Raw genomic sequence first — 18205 nt, 5'->3', positions numbered from 1 at the left:
GTCTCAGTGTATATTTTGGTGAGCTTAATATGTGCGTTTACCCTAATATTTATATAAAACTGTACCTGAGATCCGTCTTTGTATCTCCACTCTTAAAATGTACTGGAGGATCCATAGACCAATCACTCCTCACAGACACACAGCTGGACTCTGCTTCTGATCTCTTCTGATGAAATAATCTATAACAAAACAGATATAATCCTTTATGATCATAATCATTTCATAATCAAGTCTTTTATGTTTCATTAAAAACACTGTATGAGGCAGATTAAGGTGTTCAGGGGCCCTAGGTAAGACCCCAAGTATGGTGAACTGGCGCACACACACACACACACACACACACACACACAGACACGCACGCATAGAGAGAGACCAGGGCTCGACATTAAGCTTTTGACACTTCGGACAAGTAAATCCATCATTCACTTGTCAGAGTAAAAAAGTTACTTGTCCGGGGGAAATTTTCATATTTGCTTAAATAGACTGCTGTTACACTTTTTAACTTTATGAAGGACAATATTTTCCTAAACTGATTATCTAAATTCTACCCCTTTCCCCTACCCCTCCGTTTCGTCTCGATTCTCTTGTGGTTGGAGGGGAAGGGGTAAGGGGAAGGGCCAGATAGCTCTTCAAACGAAGATTTTTCGGGACCACACTTCAGACGAAGGGGTATGAATTATCTCAAAATAGCTAATATTTGCTAATGTCATATCATTACAGACTGCATGATCGTATCACAGCATATGTCTGATCAGGGCCATAACTGCCGTAGACATTGATGGGGGCTAATCCCCCAATAATTAGAAATCCCTAAACCATTTTCTTAAATATTGCCTATTCGAGAGAGAGAGAGAGAGAGAGAGAGAGAGAGAAGTTGCGTGTATTCGCGTCTGTGCGTTTATCTTTTTAAAGTGAGTTTACTTAAAAACAGTGGTTGTATTCTCTCGTCGCTGGAAAATATAATGTAGTGATTCAGTATTTAAACTGTATTTAATAAAAGTCATGGGGCAGCGTTGACAAGTTTATTTTCTCCTGGATGTGTGAGCTGCGCGATTTCCAATGTGTGTGTGTCAGTAAGCAGCTGCTTAATACAGAACGATAATTAAAGGCTCTAATGAACACCAGTATATGTGTGTATTGTAAGAGCTAGATGACGAATGATGGCGTGTGACGGTATGGTAGTGGTGTCCCAATCCTTAGGGGAATATTGTCTCCCCTACCCCTTAATACTCTGTTACAAGGGACATGGGGAAGGGGAAGGGGTATAAAATAGAATTGGGATTGGGCTTAAATGTACATGTCTCCATTTACGTCAAATTCTTACATGTGATCAATAAATGACGTTAGCATATGGTTGTTACTATTCAAATGAAATCAGTATCAACAAAATTAATCTTCCCAAATGCATAATTCATGTTATTAGATTAAGGTTTTACTCTGAAACATTTTTACAATAATGAAATGTTGGAAAAATGTATTGATACTTTTAAATATGAAATTAAACCATCAGTAAGTGGTGGCAAGTCACTTTCTTAATGAGTGAATCATTGATTCAACCGATTCATTCAAACGGCTGATTCATTCGATAAATGAAGCAAGTAACCATTTTTATAAATGACTCACTGAATCATTGACTCGTTCGAAAATGAATAATTTATTAACGAAACACTGTTGTGTGCTGCTGTGAGATGTGCGACTGTTCTGCTGTGGCTTTATGCTTAGAATTATTTTTGTTAGCGAAATGGAGCAGAAACGATCCATAGTGTGTCTAAAATGTAAGTCAGTTAATATTACTTGTTTATTTAACTAAAGCTGTATAAAATATCACATTTGCAATCGAGCTGAAAGTCGGGAAAACATGACTGGTCGTGTGATGTTGCATATTTTAAATAGAATATTTATATATTTTCTACATTAGTATTGTTCATGTTTATTTCTATGTGTGTGCTGTTCTTATAGTGTTTATTTCTCGTGAGTCAGACAGACTACATGAGCCTCAACTGACGAGACCTCGATACTGTCAATACATTATTCGTTATTAAACACATTTTACACTGAAATAAAATGTTATAAAATCAGAATCATTCTCGCCAAAGTTTCGGTGCTGACCTAGTTATTGTTTGCTATTAAAATTTTGATCAAGTTTCTTGTCCAGTCGGGCAAGTACAATTCTCTTTCACTTGCCCCTTCACAAAATCCGCTTGTCCCGGACATGACGAGCCCTGGAGACACACACACACACGTTTGTTTTTGTGTAAAGTGTGTTCATCCCATAGGCATAATGGTTTTTATACTGTAGAAACTGTATATTCTATGTCCCTTCACCAACCCTACACCTAACCCTAACCCTCACAGGAAACTTTGTGCATTTTTACTTTCTCAAAAAAACTCATTCTGTATGATTTATAAGTGTTTTGAAAAATGGGGACATGGGTTATGTCCTCATAAGTCACCCTCTCCTTGTAATACCTGTGTCATACCCATGCCATTATACAGAGTTGTGTCCTGATATGATACAAAAACATGCACACACACACACACACACACACACACACACACACACACAGAGAGAGAGAGACAGACAGCCAATCCTACAGTGTTTCCTACATTCCCAGTGTCCCCGCATGATTTTGTGAGACTCTGGGGGTTATAATTGGTTCCTCTTTCCATTTTGGGCCATTTCCCACTGAATATAAATTCACGTGGAGCCACAAAACCTTTTTGATCCCTAAACTGAAGATAAAATGGCATATAGCTAAAGTTTAAAGTTTAAAGTGAGGGGGACAGAAATATGAAATATAATAATAATAATAATAATAATAATAATATGTATATCTAATTGACAAAAAAAAATTAAAAAAAAATAAATAAAAATAAACCTTTTACAATTTTTAAGTGGCTAAGAAAAAATTATACTACTGGACAATAACGAATAATTTGTATTCTATAATTCTATAAAGTTACTACAAACACTTTTTCTATTTTTATCACAGGATAGAGCAGAAAATATATTTTATAGCTTCTGTACTGTAATAAAAAATGCTGTCAATTAGCACTGTATCATTCATATATTTTATTACCTGTAGATGACTTGAAAAACACACATAAACCATATATAAATTTTTTAAACATTTCATTTTTGTAAAAATGTTTCAAAGAAAAACATTAATCTAACAACATGATTTGGGGAATCGTGGCCTAGTGGTTAGAGAGTTTGACTCCTAACCCTAGAGTTGTGGGTTCGAATCTCGTGCCAGCAATACCACGACTGAGGTGCCCTTGAGCAAGACACTGAACCCCCAACTGAGCAACTGCTCCCGGGTCGCTGCAACATTAATGATACCCACTGCTCCGTGTGTGTTCATAGTGTGTGTGTGTGTGTGTGTGTGTGTGTGTGTTCACTTTGGATGGGTTAAATGCAGAGCATGAATTCTGAGTATGGGTCACCATACTTGGTTGAATTTCACGTCACGTCTCTATATTATCACAATATTGTTTGTCTCCAGACACAAAAACTCCCATCAATGAAGGTTATTTAAAACAGTGTTTCTTCAAAGTACCTGCATCCAGGAGAAAACTCTTGATCTGTGGATGTTTGTGTGTCCTCCATGATGAAACAGAATCTGATCTCCAGCACTGACTCTGAATAGAAATGACAAACAAACTCAATAATTCAGCTGAACGGATCCTGAGAGAAACAGATCATGAGATACACATGTTCAGATACACAATGATCTAATAAACCACACACAACACCATCAAACCACCTTCATCTGCTAAAACAAGAAAATATTAAAACATATAAAACTAAACGTCCTTCAGAGTAAATCTGAAAGCGGAAGTCACTGTAAAGCACTCAGCACTCACCTTATTTACACAGATTCACAAAATCCACCGCCTTTCTATGAAGCAGCTACACGAAAATCATGACTTAGTTCCTATGAAACACTTTGAAATTCCGTATAGAATTGATTCTGGCTGTTTAAATGGAGAAACATTAACTCGGAACATTTACTTTCACTTTTATTCGAGACACGGAAAACAAAGATGGCGCCGAGACTTCTTCTTCTTCTTCTTGTATGATTTAATTGCGGTTGACAAGCCAACTTGTGTTGTATTACCGCCACCAACTGGACTGGAGTATGAGGCATTAACGGGAAGGAAGTAAAAAATAAATAAATAAATAAATAAAGTCGAAGTCGAGTAATTATTATGTCTTCTTTTCTATTGTTAAAACATATTCTCCCTTTGCCAACTTGTTTTTGAATATTGTAAACCTGGCGTGTTTGTAACAGCAGCATTGCTCTACTAAACAGCACATTACAGCCAACAAATGTCCTCTGCTCACAGCTGCACTGGGTCTGAGCAGCGATTAATATACTGTTAATATACACATTATATTAACCTACATCTTCTTTGTGATGTTTTTTTTTTTTTGTCCTCATTTCTCACATCAACTTACAATAATACAGAGAGTGCAGCATTCCATTTTATGAGAATATGTAATCATTGATCTAAATAAACAAAACATATCACAAAGTTAATAAGTTCTTCTGCAATATTTGTTTACAGGGCTTTAAGCCCGGTCCGACAAATGAAATGGTGGTTTTTTGCGCTAGGCCGAAGGAAAGAAGATTGACAGAAGGCATCGGGCAAGGTGTAGGAATAAGAAGTGGATTTAATAAATACTGTTTTGAAAAGTACTTTTTTCAAAATGGTTTGTGATTATTGTCATCTGCAAGATTGTTACAAGAACCTTTAATGAACACTGTGTATGTTGTTATATGTATGTTTTCAGGAACAACCTGTATCTTGACCTGTGGCCTTCCAGACAGGTCAGTTCTGTCAGTTCTGCGACTGAGTGAAATTTATGAAGGCATGTCAAGAGAAATGGCTCTTTAATAACCATCATAGGGATTTCAAGGGATGTGCCTTTGACAGACAGTGCTTCCGGAGAAGTACAAGAAGGGAGTGTACTCTCCTATCAGCTTCCAGCCTGGAGCACACCAAAGACCTGTCCACATACCACCACAGCACACGAGCATCCTTGCCCCCTGATGGCCATCCTCTGGGTCCTTCAGAGAGCTGTTTTGTTCCCCCTGATGGCCATCCTCTGGGTCAGACTCTCAATGTGCAACAGATTGGGTTTCCCTGATCTCCTGCTTTAGCATCTAAGGTCTCCCAGCGAGAAATACAGGTCTGGACACTTTCCAGGACACACAGTCATGCACAAGGAAGCCTCTGTCGATCATAACTGCTATATCTGGCCTAAGCAGAGTAAGAATACCTCACTCTACAAAGATACAGAACAGTTACAACAACACAGTTCTGATGGTTTAGAATTTATTTCCATTCATTCAATCAGTTTGATTCTAAAAGAGCTAGTGTTAGTCATAAAGTGAACATCCTGGCTTAAAATTCCAGCCATATATTGAACTGATTAGCTGATGCAGTACAATACGACGGGTTCCCAAATGCTTTCGGGTCGGGTTTAGGTTAATATTCAATGAATAGCTTCGGGTTCAGGTCGGGCTTGGGTTTGTAGCTAAACTAAAACTACATGCAGTGGGCTACGCTGGGTTCATAGACACGCAGACACACAACCATTGGACACAGAAACCAGACATCACACAGCACGGACACTTTTATTAGTAAAACAGCTTCGACAGGCTACTGACTCGCAACGTTATATTTCTCTGCAATGAGTGGGTAAAATCACAGTTTTTGAAGTAACTCAGCCTCATTGCTTGTAGAGGTTTCGGGTCGGGTTTGGGCTCTAAATGTATCAGATGATCTCAGGTATGGACCGGGTTCAGGCTTCGGTTTAAAGCCCGTCCAGACCTCTAATGCCTACTAAGACTTGCATATTTGTGCATAATGTTTTGACCCTGGATGCTTACAGAAGGATAATATTTCATTTAAGTGCCAGAAATATCATAAGCATTCATAATTTTGTTGGTTCATGCTGAGCTAGTGTTGATAAATGTACTCTTTTTAATAAGTCAATTTATATTGTTTTTAAGTTACATTGTCTGAAGGGTTTCCCAGTTTTTCAGGGTCCATATTTTGTTTGTATTATATTTATTAAGAAGGGGCAAATTATAATCTTGATATTAAAAACATTTACATGTGTGGAGATTTAATTTATTGACAAAGTTAGAGTAAACGAGAATATATTCTATGAAACATGTTTAAGTTTATTTAATTGAATATTTTAATTTTTTCAATATATTTGGATTTATAGAAATCTTATATATTTACATGTACAGAAATATAATATATTAACAAATATTAGAAATTATTATATGGACATATATTGCAAATTATTATTTTTACATAGTCTGATATCTTAATGTATTTAAATATAAAAGGATATAAATGTATGTAAATATTTCCGATAAAAATATATTTACATATGTTTAATATAATTAAAAAGCAGCCAAAATATATTTTTATATATATTTATAAATATATAATATATTTTATTCTATTTGATTTTAAGATATTTAAATAGAGAGTGAAATATATTTTTAATAGATTTCAATATATTTCACTCTCTGTGACTTCTGTATGGGAACACTATAGAAATGTGAAATCAGTGCATTATCCAATAATGCATTACAGAATAAAGTAAAAGAGACAATAGCACTGATAATAAACAAAACATATATTCAAAATTAGTCCATAACATAATGAACCTAATTACACAAATTCTATAATTGTAAACAATTTGAGTTAAAGAACTGATTATATCTGAAACACACTGGACACTTGATAAGAGAAAGATTGCTATTACATACCTCCCCAGTCTAGGGGATGGGAGGGAGTAATAAAGGAAATGGAGGAAAAATGGAGGGAGCTTTTCCCCTTCTACTGACGCACACAACCACGCAAGTAACGTGAAAACAGAATAGAATTTATTAGACACAAGGAAGCAAATATAACTTCAGGAGGGGTCCAGGCCAACATAACAAACAAAACCTACTAACTCCCAAAAACAAACCTAACTAACCTACAAAATAAAAAGAAAACAAAATACAAAAGATTACCCTAACTCCCTAACTGATCTTAAACAGGAGAAAAGGCATAATCAAAATAAATAGCAACCACCTCCCTACAGCTTCCCATGAAAACAAAGGAAAACAAAAATAAACCGTAGTTCTAACAACAAAAGAAAATAACTCACGTTTGGGCTGAATAAATCCTCCCACAAGAGGACCACTAGAAAGTCATCAACAAACTTCTAATCACAACAAAATCAGCTACAAACTCTGGTGACATCAGCAGAAGGTACTCTCGCTCCAAATTTCCACACTCTCCAGACATCGTAACTCTGTCTTTTATCTTCAAGAATTTCCTCTTGTGGGCCAATCAGGATAGGGCAGTCATCCGAAGAATCATCCACTAATTGGTCTTCACCTGTTAGTCCTTGTCAGCACTTGAGAGGGCGAGAGAAAAGAACACAAGGCACATACACAAGAGACAGTCCCAGCTAAGTAAGCCCTGGGACGTAACACCCCCATCACGAGATTTCAAACTAACAAAAAGTTTGTAAACAACCCCCCCAACCCATTAGTATACTTAGTTTTCTACTGAATGGACCCTGGACAGGGCATCGGCCACAACATTCTCTGAGCCTTTCTTATGGCGAATATCCAGATGGTATCCCTGCACCATCAAGGACCACCGCATCAACCTCTGGTTGGAATTAGCCATTTGGCACAGGAAAACCAGGGGGTTATGGTCAGTGTTAACGATGACTGGGTTACTGTGATCTCCCAAGTACACTTCAAAGTGCTGCACGGCTAGTAACAGTGCCAATGCCTCCTTTTCAATAGTGCTATACCTCTGCTGGCACTTTGAAAACTTCTTTGAGTAATAGCACACGGGGTGGTCAATTCCATCATGGTCCTCCTGTAACAGCACTGCTCCAGCTCCAACAGCGCTTGCATCCACCTGTAGTTTAAACGGGAGGGCAAAATTTGGAGCAGACAACACTGGTGCATTACACAAAATATCCTTGGCAGCATTAAAAGCATGAGCACATTCTGGAGTCCAAACAAAATTTCTTAGAGGTACTAAGAAGGTCTGTAAGTGGGGAAACTACAGAGGCAAAGTTTTTACAAAAACCTCTATAGTAGCCGGTCATCCCCAGAAATCTACGTAGTTCTCTTTTGGTGGTAGGAATAGGAAATTCAACAACGGCAGATATTTTTTCCTCCACAGGACACACCTGTCCCTGCCCAACCTTTTTGCCTAAATAGGTAACAACAGCTCTGGCAAAATCACATTTGGCCAGGTTTAAAGTTAAATTGGCAGCAGCCAACCTACCAAACACACAGTTCAACTTTTCCACATGATCCCTCCATGTAGGTGAGAAGATGACAATATCATCTAAGTAGGCTTCACAATCTGTAACCCCAGACAATACTTCCTGCATAAGCCTCTGAAATGTAGCTGGTGCATTTCGCATACCAAAGGCCATGACCTTATACTGCAGAAAGCTGTCAGGAGTCACAAAGACAGAAATCTCTGATGCTCGAGCAGTCAAAGGAACTTGCCAGTAACCTTTGAGGAGATCCAACTTGGTGACAAACTGCGAAGAACCCACCCGGTTCTGTGAAAATAAAGTGGGATGTTCTCCAAGTAGTTTAACAATATCCCTACTTTGCTCCTTAGAAAGGTGTACAAGATTAACCTCAAGGTTTTTTTAAAACATCAGAATTCTTCAAGCCAATACATGACATCTGAGCATCATTTACTACCAACCCATCCTGCTCAGGGCAGTAAGCAAGAGGCATAACCGGATGAATAATTTCAACGGGAGAAACAACGTGTACAGGCTTGGATGACTTTGACTCATTCCGGTCAACATAGGCCTTCAACATATTGACATGACACACCCAAGTCTTTCGTCTCCGATCAGGAGTTCGGATCACATAATTGGTTTCACTTAGCTGCCTATCAACAATGTAAGGTCCAACAAACTTAGTTTGCAACGCAGACCCCGGCACAGTGAGTAGAACCATCACTGAATCTCCAGACTGAAATTTACAAGAAACACTTTTGAAAGTTTTAGTAATACCCAGATGACCTGCGAGCACGTTCTCATGAGCCAATTTTAAAACCTGGTTTCGATAACCAGAGGGTAAAACTATCTGAAATAGTGTATTCCACCTAGCCTCACTGGAAATACTAGACTTCCACCGTCGCATCAAAATACCATCATCCCAAAAAAACACAACCTTGGCTTCAGGCTGGTCTACTTGATCAACTGCTGCATCAGCACAGTTCCTCAAGCTCTGATCAGACTTTTGGGCAGCCGCCAACTGTTCTCTTCCAACTCTTAGAGGACCTAGTTCACTGGTTTGATTGAACTCAGTACCTGGACTCAAATTACTCGGAGTAACAAATAACTTGCATTCCTCAAGTTCTAGAGAAGAATTCATAAATGATTTAGACAAGTCAATAACATCCTCAAACTTCCGGCTCTGAGCACGAGTCACTACACATGCAGGAAAAACTGAGGGGAACAAGCTAGCAACATCAGACGTTGAAGATACAGGCTTCTCAATAACCAGTGGGCTAGAAAAAACCTTACCACCAGCCAAGTCATTACCCAGCACAAGACCAACTCCCTCCACAGGCAGCTCTGATCGCACTCCGAGCTCAACAACTCCTGAAACAAGATCAGAGGCTAGACAAACGGTGTGCAGAGGTAACCTAACACATCCCAGTTCAATGCCACGTACTAAAATATCGGAGCCAGTATATGTTGCAGCAGAAAATGGCAATACGCGCTCCAATATAATAGACTGGGCGGCACCTGTGTCCCTGAGAATTGTAATTGGTCTTAACTCCGAATCAGCAGATAATGAGACAAAACCTGACATGAGAAACGGCTGGTACACTGAAGCACTCATGCTTTCACTAACCTCAGAAGGGTTGACAAAAGCAACACTTTTAGCTTTCCTAGATGAATTTTTCTGCTTCCAAGACCGGCACTCAGAAATCAAATGACCTGGGTCAAGACAATAGAAACACACACGTTTGTCACCCATACGTTTTGAATCATACTTGTGAGAACTCTCCGATTTTGGCTGGTCTGCCCGAACCAAATCAGTAACTGTATCCTCAGCAAGAGATCGGTTTCTACTCTGACGCACGGAAGGAAAAACACTTCTATGCGTTAGCACAAATTCATCAGTGATAACAGCAGCATCCGACAGCTTAGTTACCTTCTTCTCATTTAAGTGCACAACAATATTCTCCGGCAAACAACCTTTAAAGTCTTCCACCAGAACCAACTCTCGAAGTTGTTCAAATGTGGACACTTTACTGGAACAACACCATTTGTCAAAGAGATTCCCCTTCTCTCTGGCAAATTCTACAAATGTTTGTTTGGCTGCTTTTACACAGCCCCGAAACTTCTGCCGGTATGCCTCAGGTACTAATTCATAAGCTCTAAGCACAGCAATTTTAACAATGTCATAATCTAATGACTCTTCTATAGGCAAGGAAGAACAAACTTCCTGGGCTTTACCCTCCAAATTACATTGAAGGAGTAAAGCCCACATATCCTTTGGCCACCTAAGCTTCACAGCCACACGTTCAAATGTAGTGAAATAGGAATCTACTTCAGTTTCACGGAATTTTGGAACTAACCTGATATACCTGCTAACGTCAAAATCTGCTTCCCCTGCTCCATCACCAGGAGTCAAAGCAGCTGGAGCAGACAGAGATGTACCCGGAGACCTCCCAGACAAAGGAAAAGGGGTAACTGGAACACTATCAGACAAATGCGGTGGAGCAACTAACCTACGCTCTCGTTCACGATCGATCTCTAATTCAAGCTCCCGCAACCGTAACATCTGATTATCATATTCCTGCTTTCTAACCAACAGATCTAATTCCTTCAATTTAACTGCCAATGGAAGCCCACCTGATGTCACTTCAGGCACAGGAACTGACTTTACATCAGAACCCTCAATAACAGGGGTCTTAACTCCATTCCCAGCTTCCTCAGACTCCTCAGGTAAAATTCCTTGCTCGTCCAAAACCTTTTGCAATTCAGCTTTAATACGCTTGGACGCATGTCTGGAAACTGAAATATGAAAAAAGTCAGCCACTTGTAACAAGTCATCTTTCCGGCACTTGTCAAATACCTCAACAGTGGGACAAAGAGTAAATGAGACTAACTCAAAAGCCATACTCACTCAACGTCTTCTCCTCCACCAAAAGAAAGCAGCCAAACAAACAAGCTGACGAGCCCCCAATTTATTACATACCTCCCCAGTCTAGGGGATGGGAGGGAGTAATAAAGGAAATGGAGGAAAAATGGAGGGAGCTTTTCCCCTTCTACTGACGCACACAACCACGCAAGTAACGTGAAAACAGAATAGAATTTATTAGACACAAGGAAGCAAATATAACTTCAGGTGGGGTCCAGGCCAACATAACAAACAAAACCTACTAACTCCCAAAAACAAACCTAACTAACCTACAAAATAAAAAGAAAACAAAATACAAAAGATTAACTGATCTTAAACAGGAGAAGAGGCATAATCAAAATAAATAGCAACCACCTCCCTACAGCTTCCCATGAAAACAAAGGAAAACAAAAATAAACCGTAGTTCTAACAACAAAAGAAAATAACTCACATTTGGGCTGAATAAATCCTCCCACAAGAGGACCACTAGAAATTCATCAACAAACTTCTAATCACAACAAAATCAACTACAAACTCTGGTGACATCAGCAGAAGGTACTCTCGCTCCAAATTTCCACACTCTCCAGACATCGTAACTCTGTCTTTTATCTTCAAGAATTTCCTCTTGTGGGCCAATCAGGATAGGGCAGTCATCCGAAGAATCATCCACTAATTGGTCTTCACCTGTTAGTCCTTGTCAGCACTTGAGAGGGCGAGAGAAAAGAACACAAGGCACATACACAAGAGACAGTCCCAGTTAAGTAAGCCCTGGGACGTAACAATTGCGCTAACTTCTTAACACTTGTATCTGTTACACAAACCATGAGTTTGTTTGCTTGTGTTTTAATGCATGTCCTTTTTAAACCATAACCATAACTTGCTCAATTTTCTACCAATTTTCAAACTGTTTGGTTTGTTATAAACATCAGAGATGTTCTTATGACACTGCATTATGACTATAGCTCTGGTCCTTGATGGTAGATTCAGTGTCTGTCACCACGCTGATCGACTTTCAGTAAGTCTTTTCTGCGCGTGACGTAGTTGTGCACGTGCAGAGTCTGTCAGAGCGGTTCCAGTTTACTTTCGGTTTCGTTTTCTCTGCCGCTATTTCAAAGAGTTGTAAATGTGCGTGAACCTAAGTTAATTTATCTTTCTTTATCTGTCTTGCAGATCATCTTTGGTGTATCAACAGAACGCATCATTCCAGAAGGTTTGTACAAAATTACACTGAAAACACAGCTGTTCAACTGTTTATATCTCCAAATTACATAATTGGCATCTATTAGATCCCCGACATTAAATATTGCTCTTAAAAAAAATTAAAAATTCCTTTGCAGGATAAATATGATTCCTAATTTTAAAATGCACCTCTTTACATTTAGGCTTGACAGGAAATGTAAGAAAATTTTTTCTAATTTCAGACACTCTTTTCCTGTCATAATGATAAAATATATAAGATCTCTTTACTCATCCAGCACTCATCAATCAACATAGATTTTCTATTCACCAAAATACAGCTGTTATTCCAGATAGACATGTTATGTGCGCTAAAATTATGTTTAAAAATCAGTTTCAGGGGTAAAGTACAATTGTCTAAACTTGTAAAAAGAAGTTCAGTGAAACTTTAGAAATCTGTAGGTAGCTTTTCAATATCTCTTAAGTAACCAATTATTTCATAATCATTATAAGTAAAATATTTTTTCACTGCATTGCTTTTAAACCAGAATTTTATTTATTTAATTTTATTTATTTATTTATTTGTTTCTAACAGGATTGAGCGTCTCTGGCGTGATGTCAGAATCACGGTCACCAACAAGTCCTCAGACACGCTGCACTCGCTGGAGGCAGAAGGATTGCTCGACAGATCAGTGATTGAGGAGCTTTTCAGTGTGCACTACACTTTTCTCCCAAGACTTCAGGCAGACTTGGACACATGTTCAGAAGCCTGGAATCATCATTCACTCTCCTCAGAGGACAATCGAAGTCCCGAGCAGCTGTGGCAGATTGGAGTGATGCACACAAATAATGAGCGATCTGAGAGATACGAGGAATGGTAATGCTGTCTTAGTCAGTAGCCCTCACTGCAGAACACACAAGATCCAGCGAGCAGAGACGCTCGGTTAAGACATATTTAAAGTTGGAGGAGATGGATCTAGATCCAGGGGTAGAGACAGGTCGGTTCAGGGACATGTAAAGTGGTGTTCTGCAGTACGGACATCTCGTCTTTGTTATTCTGTCATCACACTGCTGTTCATGTAATAAGTGGATTCCTAACTATTTAACCGCTATACCTTCAGGACATCGAAGAGCCAGATCTAGACTGGGACGTAGCAGCTACTTACGATGTCTGTGAAGATACTGAAGCTGTTGTTCCAGAATCTGAATGTGCTTTGAGTGCAGATGGATTGAGGACTCTTGAACATCTGCTGAATTCAACTGCTCCTAATATCTCTGTCAAAGAACTGAACTTGCTTTGGTGGGAGTTTGCAAAGTGTCTGCTATTGCTCTCTGCCGGCCTCATAATGCTGAGGAACTCTGTGTTTGTCTCTCGCTGCTGTGTAGGTTACAGTACAGGAACATGCATTTACTAGAGGCAAGCAGAAACTATGCTGACCATATCGAAGCTGACAGTCAGGATCAAATGTGCAGAAGTAATGGGGACATGTCCCTGACCAGTAATCCACTGCATGAAACTGCAGACGGTGATCTTGTCTTGTTCTGCATCTCCTTTAGTGCAGTTTGTTTTATCACCTGTTCGCTGTCATCTTCAACCCTGCTCTCCTTACTGCTGCTCCCTTCTTCTGCAGAAAACACACACATCTATGTCTGCAACCTTACTTGTGTTAACAGTATATGAACTTGGACTGACAATACCTCACATTTTTAAAGTGCCCCTAATATACTATTTTACAATTGTTTTAGAGGTTTTCCTACAACAAGTTTATATTCAAAAGTGTGAAGTGATCCAAATCTTCAGTCTTTTCCACAAGTCCTCTCTGCTCTGACTGGTCAGACGCCCGGTCTGTTGTTGAACTGATGTAATTTAAGTATTAAGAGTAAGAGTAATGATGTTCCTTCATCTTCAAGGCTTTGAATGAAGTCCTGCAAGTAGTTCACAATCCGTGATTCTCTCTGCGCTTCACTGAACACACCGCACTTAAAACAGTGACAGGGACATCAGATATTTCATTGTTTCTCATGACAATGGAAAACCTGTAAAAAGCTGCAGACGAGAGTCTACGAATGAGTATAATGTCCCAAAAACATCTAACCCTGATGTGTGGATTGAAGAGAAAGGAGGAGAGTCAGATGGACAGAATCACAGATACTACACCTGACAATGTCTTCCTTTCATCACATGTTAGGATCCTGTGTACCACATGCTACGATTCTTTCAGAAAGCTCAAGCAAGGCTGTAGTGTCTGCAGTCTCAATCTAAAGAAATAAAAACCAGGAGTAACACACACATACACTACACAGATGTATATACAAATCTGAATTGAGTTGAATTAGAGACCTTGTCAATCAGATCTAGCAGGTCTGCATCTGTTATGTCAGCTCATCTTTATTAATCTCCCGGAAGAAATGAAATTGTAAATCCACTTCATGAAAAAGGTCCATCCTGAGTAATGCTCACTGCCATTATTTCACCAACTTTCCTAAAGTACAACAACAATATTGATTAAACATTACAATGAATGTAATATGGTGTATTTATTTATCAAAATGCTCCTCTCCAGAAGTAATTTTGTAGCTGAATACCAAGTTGATGGTCCCTGAATATGGATTTGATGAGAAACATGACATCTTGTTGACGAGCTGTTTGTGACGTCTCTGAAGTACGGCTGAAGCACTGATTGAGCGATTACATGTGACAGGATTCATGTCAGTAAATTGTCCTGTATCTGTTTACAGACCCTTTGGCATTCATTCATGTTTATTTGGCGCTGTAGCCCGTAACTGGTGTTAAAAACAGAGGAAGACGTGATCTTTCAAGTGTGCTGCATGCTGTCGCTTCACTTGACCTGAGACACACTGCGTGATCGTCACTGCATTAGATAGAGAGCACCACAGTCAGATTTATTGGTTACATTTCAAGATAAGATGGATTCGAAATCTGAGACTTTGTTTCTTATCAAAAGTAACTAAGCACAAAGCCTATCGTGGTTTAATGGATGAGAGATGTGCTATAATGTTCTGTTCATTCATCAGCTGTAAAGAGACGATCCATCCATTGTGCTTGTCTTGCTTTTATCCCGTTATGATGAAATCTTGGTTTGGTCTAACGTCAGCTCTGTAACCACAAATGAACCATGTCATAAACAATATTTAACATGACTGACTTTGTATTTAACATGGATTAGTAAAAACATTGTAAGTTACCGATTATAAGTGTTTCACTGAACAGAAAGAGAGCAAAGAATCAATCATCAAAGTCAAGAACATTATCACTGACTTCAGTCTAGCAAGAGTTCAAGCTCTCTCAAAAACTCTGATTATAATCTCTGAAGCTGTTTACACTGTCAAATTAATCTCTTACTTACATTGTGTGCACAGCTCTACATTGTTGTTCATGAAGAGAGAATTCACCAGAGAACAGCAAGCGTGCGTTCTGCCTCATATCTTCTTTTCTTTGGTAAATCTCATTCAAGCTCCACTTGGTTCAGAAATCTGAGGTGTCTGTCTGAAATCTGGTTCCGGGAGCAGCAGTATTTCGGCGGGGTCCCTCTGGTCTAGTTCTCCGAGTACGTGTCCAGTAGAGCCGTGTGTTCATCCGTCCCTGGAGTTATGACGCTCACACCTCGTCCAGACTGAAGACAGAAGAACCTGTGGATTATAATCAGTGATAGTGTCTACACTGAATGTGAAATCTCCAACAGCAAACGGATTCCTGTTCTATTTCTGACAGAGTCCGAGCTCTTTACAGGACGCTTTGTCACTTCAAGCTGTTGCCGTCCCGTATAGACACGGTGATGCTACTTTTACACCAAATATACTTTAAAACAAACACCAGAGACCGCTTAAAGTTACATGCGATATTGGTATACACTTTTCTAAAGTCAGTAGCATTTGAGGAGAATGACTTAGTCAAAAATAAATTTAATCTAGGTGTCAGCTACAATGCATAATTGAATTGAATGTTTGATATTTATTAAAATAAACTGTAATTCATATGTAAATTATGCTACTTTTTCACATGGGTTCAAACGTAAATTTGAAGTTCAATAGCATTTGAGGAGAAAGTCTTGCAGTCATAAAACAATTGTAATATGTTAATTCAGGTGTCAGCTACAATGCACACCTTATACATTTTTAATATATATTAAAATAAATTATAAATAATTTAGGTAAAAATGATCCCGTTCATCACTTTCAGGCACTTTCCTGTGAAAGGTTTTTTTTTTTTTTTTTTCAGGTTCCCTTACGAAAATTACCTATGGTTTTAACAATAACACCACAAATTATCCTTCTTTTAGCCATGGTAACTGCAAATTAACCATGGTTTTGTTACTTCAAATAATAATTTAAGTATTAATATACTGTAATATATTTTTTATTTTTTTATTCAATAGCCTTTAAAATGACTTAAAATGCATTATATATATATAAAAAATGAGGCAATAATGACTGGTTAATAATAACACTGTTAATATACATAATGTAGGGAAATACAAAATAAACAGTTTATGTACATGTTATTACAAATGCCTGCAAAGGGAGCCACATGCCATGTAATTGCTGCTGTTACACTTACAGGACGATCAAATCCTTGTTTAGGCTACTGACCAAACATTTAATTAAAATATTCACTTAATTTTTCAAGAATCTTTCAATCCTTCTTTTTGCTATAGATGACACAGCCTTTATAATTTCTTCAACAAAAAACGTACATATCACAACCCTTACAAAAATAAACCATGGTTCTATCATAGTAAAACTGCTTAATTTCCTTTTGCATGATTTCTGAATGCTTGAGACTATAAATAAATTAGAGTCATAATAAAGTTATAGCCATAGATTAAATGTCGAGAGCTACAATTGTAATTTGTAAATAATACGATTTATTCATTTACTTTTTATTTGATTAAAGTTCTATTTTCACCCGTATAGTAGGTGTTTTTATTTTCCATCATCATATTTGAGGAAGGGGGGCACAACAATACAATCCTGCTTAGGGCACACATTTGGCCAGCAGCGGACCTGAAAATACAGGTCTATAACACTTTGCCTTAAAAAAATCCATTGTGCTAAATTTCAAATGTTTAATATTCAGTAAAAAAAAATAAACAAAAAAAAATATCGATATCAATATCTGCTCTCTCGGACAAATAAGGATTTCTCACTCTCTGCTGCTCTGTGTTTCACAGAAATCTAGCTGAATGACGTCATACCGGACAGCGCACTCCATCTGCCGGACTTTCAGCTGTTTAGAGCGGATCGCGACACAGAATCAACGGGGAAATCGTGCGGCGGTGGGACATGCTTTTACATCAATAAACGCTGGTGTACAGATGTAACTGTGTTAAAGAAGATGTGCTGTCCTGATCTAGAAATGCTGTTTGTCAACTGCAAGCCGTTCTATTTGCCGCGGGAGTTTCACTCGTTCATTCTGGTCAGTGTTTACATTCCTCCGCAAGCGCATGTGAGCTCAGCTTTACAGAAACTCACTGATCAGATCACAGACACAGAACAACAACACCCGGACTCTGTTTTAATCATTCTCTGGGACTTTAATAAAGCCAATCTCTCCCGCAAACTGCCAAAATACAGACAGCATGTTACATGTCCCACCAGAGTCAGTAATATATTGGATCACTGTTACACCACAATAAAGGATGCATATCACTCTGTTCTATGGGCAGCTTTGGGACGTTCTGATCACTGTCTGGTTACACCGTCCTACAGGCAGGGGTGAAGCTAGGGGGGGCACTCCGATCGTAATCGCGATCTATTATAAATAATAATAATAGTTTCTTAGATTTTGATCAAAATGA

At 38.6% G+C, this 18205-nt stretch overlaps 1 protein-coding gene and 2 long non-coding RNA genes across 5 annotated transcripts in view; all 3 read right to left on the bottom strand.

Moving 5' to 3' along the window:
• The window catches only part of LOC113109173 (NACHT, LRR and PYD domains-containing protein 12-like), a 1059377-nt gene that overhangs the window by 648356 nt on the left and 392816 nt on the right, over nucleotides 1-18205 (bottom strand). For both annotated transcript variants that reach the window (XM_026272789.1, XM_026272795.1), the window contains exon 6: nucleotides 66-179. In XM_026272789.1, coding sequence (XP_026128574.1) covers nucleotides 66-179 — 114 coding nt within the window. The remainder of the gene's footprint in view (nucleotides 1-65; nucleotides 180-18205) is intronic.
• LOC113109266 (uncharacterized) lies at nucleotides 2615-4060 on the bottom strand. Its single transcript, XR_003292921.1, has 3 exons — nucleotides 3868-4060; nucleotides 3561-3642; nucleotides 2615-2728 (listed from the first exon to the last, which is right to left on the bottom strand). It is a non-coding gene; the product is annotated as an uncharacterized LOC113109266 (long non-coding RNA).
• On the bottom strand, nucleotides 13992-15279 carry LOC113109233 (uncharacterized). 2 transcript variants are annotated; one of them, XR_003292881.1, is made up of 4 exons: nucleotides 14973-15279; nucleotides 14728-14869; nucleotides 14545-14645; nucleotides 13992-14008 (listed from the first exon to the last, which is right to left on the bottom strand). It is a non-coding gene; the product is annotated as an uncharacterized LOC113109233 (long non-coding RNA). The 2 variants fall into 2 exon arrangements; XR_003292880.1 differs by having other exon boundaries at nucleotides 13993-14011.

Source organism: Carassius auratus, chromosome 9, assembly GCF_003368295.1.
Source record: "Carassius auratus strain Wakin chromosome 9, ASM336829v1, whole genome shotgun sequence".
NCBI lineage: Eukaryota > Metazoa > Chordata > Actinopteri > Cypriniformes > Cyprinidae > Carassius > Carassius auratus.
This window is presented reverse-complemented; position numbering and strand designations above follow the sequence as displayed.